General features: G+C 36.4%; 1 protein-coding gene across 2 annotated transcripts in view; it reads right to left on the reverse strand.

Moving 5' to 3' along the window:
• Positions 1 to 289: 289 nt before the first annotated feature.
• LOC119573533 (heme-binding protein 2-like) overlaps positions 290 to 4,082 on the reverse strand; it is a 23,274-nt gene continuing 19,481 nt past the window's right edge. For both annotated transcript variants that reach the window (XM_037920765.1, XM_037920772.1), the window contains exon 5: positions 290 to 554. In XM_037920765.1, coding sequence (XP_037776693.1) covers positions 368 to 554 — 187 coding nt within the window. In that variant the 3' untranslated portion in view covers positions 290 to 367. The remainder of the gene's footprint in view (positions 555 to 4,082) is intronic.

The following is a 4,082-nucleotide window of genomic DNA, read 5'->3' on the forward strand; positions in this document are numbered from 1 at the left end:
GCAGACGGTCACTCTCGTCTGATGACGAAACCTCAACTATCAGGCTACCATCTCGTTGTGGGGTGATGTGAGGATCACGTTGACAAACCTCAACTATCTTCCAATGTGAATCTCATAAAAGGTTTAGATGGTTGGAGCCATTTTTACCGCACTCCCTTGTTGACTTGTTGTCGTAAACAAAGCATAAGTAGAACGACTTCTAAATTAATATTTTTCTGAACATATTTACATTTAAATAGGTGCGGTATGCATTAGTCTCATTATTCATGGGGATAAGAAAAATCCTTTCTACAGTAAGTGTATCTTTATGTTTGCATTTATCTAATAATACCAATAAATAATAAATAAGTTTTTAGTTCAATAAGTTTCAATTCATGTCATTCTTCATGAACCAGACTTCGTTGTTCCGACCGACGATAACGAAGGGAGAGTCGTAGCCAACGGTGTAGTAGGTCTGGAAGTCGACGCCCTCCTCGCCGGCTGCCACCAGGTCGTCGTGAAGCTGCGCGGCGTTGACGATCCAGTCCTCGTCGCTAGCGAACCCGTGGAACCTCCTACAACAAATACATTTACATTATGTCGGGGTTTGGAGTAGAGATCAAGTTTTCACAGAGCAAAGGAACATACTTTAGTGTGAATTACGTTAAAGGAAAGGAACATTTACCTGGAGAACACGTGTAGTTCCGGTCGCACTTCAATGTACACGTCAGGGTTGGTGGGCGTGGGCGGGTTGTCTTGGTGGGCGGCGGGGACGTAGAAGCTCATGGTGAAGTTGTTCTCGCAGTTGGGTCCTTCTCCGGGGATAACCAGCGTGGTCACGGGGGCTGTCATGTCGATCTTCATGGCTGCCCAAAAGCGGATAGAACGCTTTTTAAATTGTGGGATGTCATTCTCACCCGTCTCTCTCTATCCTTCCTTTTCTTGTTCTTTCTTTGTAGTTTCCACAATTACTTTGCAATCACCTTCATTTATGTGTTTATCTTAGTATGTGTATTTTATTTTTTTCACACAGCAAATATGAGTATGTGTGGTTTTGTGTGAACACACACATATCAGTGTGTGTGGAAAAGTGTATGCGTGTTATAGAAATATGATTAATACGACAAAACCATATAATCCAAAAGTCACACCTGCATCATTCTGTCCGTCGATGTAGTTGAACAATTTGCGGAACATGACGTCACTGGTGGCTTCGTGGTGAGAGATGGAGAGGTGGGATGTGGTGACCCACTTCTGCGCCGGGTACACGCGCTCCTCGTACGTCTGCAAACAGACCCTTGGCTTTAATTATTACACAAATTATTTTTCCTGGGAGGGAGACTCCAATAGACAAAAGCTTTGTGAAGCAGACAATTCTAATATCAAGAAATTTATCGGTAAATTAAGCAATTAAGATTCCAAGAAACTACTTACCTCAGCAGAGTTAACTAGGTTATAAGGAGCCGATTCGATGGCCAGGGTGAGATGGCACACCTGAGGACCAAGAGAATATCTAAATTTAAATGGCCATCACAGATTTCACTTTATTATGAAAAGTCCTATCGAAGTAAGCCTTCGTAAATCTAACTTCACTTAAAATTGCTGACTAATGAATTGAGTTGTGAGTTGAATTTCAATAACCTTGCCATTCTTCATTCAAGATAACAAGTGAGTAACGATAACATGAGCTCACCTGAGCCAAGAGAGCAAGAGCTGCGAAGGTCCTCATGGTTGGCGAGTGAGTTGAGAAGGAAGTGGCGGTCGTTTATCTGGTCCGCTTTATATAGGCCAGACTCTGATGTAAAGCGATAAGGGAAGCAGACGAGTAGATTGCAGGTTTCCCACGCTGTTTTATAAGCGTAAAACACATTCACTTACATGAAGACATGATACTTTTGTATAATACATACACACTGTATAATTGCGTACATACTGACCTATGTCTATATCTGTCTATCTGTCTATATATAGGATTTTATTCGTATATATATTGCATACTAACTCAGGATATGTGTTATATATACATATATACATAATGTATACATATATAAAATATATATATATATATAAAATATATATATATATATATTTTTATTTTTATTTATATATTTGTATAATATATAAAACATACACGCAATATATATATATATATATATATATATTAGTATATATATATATATATATATATATATATATATATACTTGCATATATGTAAGTATGAATGTGTATATATATTCATAAATATATGTATATATAAACGTATGTTATTTGTATATATAGCTCAAGTCAGTGCCGGGAAAATAGAGATGGTGACTCGATAAAAACACCGGGCGGAAGGCAATGGCAAACCACCGCTCTAAATTGCCAAGAAAAATCATGGAAAGCCCATGATCGTCAAGGCCGCGATGGCCGAATGGTTAGAGTATCAGACTCAAGACTGCCACGACGGCAATCTGAGTTCGAGGGTTCGAGTCACCGGCCGGCGCGTTGTTCCCTTGGGCAAGGAATTTCACCTCGATTGCCTGCCTAGCCACTGGGTGGCCAAGCCAGCCCAAGTCAGTGCTGGTCCCAAGCCCGGATAAATAGAGAGAATGATTACCTAAAAAGGTAACACCGGCACTCTCCGTGGAAAGGAACTGGGGACCCTACCACGTACTCACTCCAAGAGCATCACAACATGAAAAAAAACCAAGTATCATGCTGTGACCACGGTGGCACAGACATGAACCTACCGTTAAAAGAAGAAGATTTGTATATATATGTAAATATGCATTATATATTTACATATACATGCTTATATATATATTTAGATTTAGATATATGTCTATGTTATATATATACAATATATGTTATATGCTTAAATATACACATTGAAATAAATGTATCTATACATATATTATATGTATATATGCATCATATATATTTGAATATATGTGTATATTATGTAATATATATATTATAAATATATATATATAAATATATAATATACATATATAGTTTATATATGCTATGCATGTAAAGATAATATATTGTATGTGTTTTAAACACACATGTATACATATATGAATTTATACATACATACATATATAAATGTGTGTGTGTGTGTGTGCATATATATATATATATATATATATAATATATATATAATATATATATATGTATATATATATATAATATATACACATATATATATATATATATATTATATGTGTGTGTGATATCCATTAATCAGGGAATCCGCCTGAGCAGCTGCGTGACATCCATTAATCAATGGAAACCGCCTGGGACATGACCTCACCTTCGGCGACAACAGGAAACGCTCCGGAATTGGTAACCGACGGTAAGCAGCTGTGTCTCCACGCCTTAGGGCTGAAGCGACCTAGCAAGACCCGCAGGAGTCAGTTCGAGTCCGTTCCTTGAACCGCGAGCACCTCCCCCTTTCGCCCGTAGGAGCTGACGCCGCCTCCGCCACGTCTACCACAAGATCTCTTCATAACTACGTGACTGTTATGTCAATGAACCAGCTAAACAGATACTGAGTTTTCCTCTGGACCTGCCAGATAACATAGTGGTTTTCTTGTGAATTGAAATTAGAGACCATTATATATATATATATATATATATATATATATATATATATATATATATATATATATATATATATATATATATATATATATATCTGTGTGTGTGGGTGTGTGTGTATGTGTGTGTATGTGTATGAGTGTGCGAGTCTGTGTATGTCTATACATATATCTATATCTATCTATCTATCTATCTCTATATATATATATAGGCACATATATACATATATAAAAAATATACACATATATTTATGCATACAAATATACACACGAGATAACCGTAGCTATATACAAATACATAATCATAACCTTGCATAAATGGTTATATACATTAAATATATATAATTTTGTTAACATTATACATTAAACTACAGATCACAGTAAAGACCTCTGCCCGATATATATTCATCTGCAATTCAAAGACATTTATTTTCGAAAAAGCATAAGGTCAGCACTTCAAAACAATACAGTTGATAATACAACGAAAAGAGCTATTGCACTAATGCATTAACCTTAAC

Source organism: Penaeus monodon, chromosome 1, assembly GCF_015228065.2.
Source record: "Penaeus monodon isolate SGIC_2016 chromosome 1, NSTDA_Pmon_1, whole genome shotgun sequence".
NCBI classification, from domain to species: Eukaryota; Metazoa; Arthropoda; class Malacostraca; order Decapoda; family Penaeidae; genus Penaeus; species Penaeus monodon.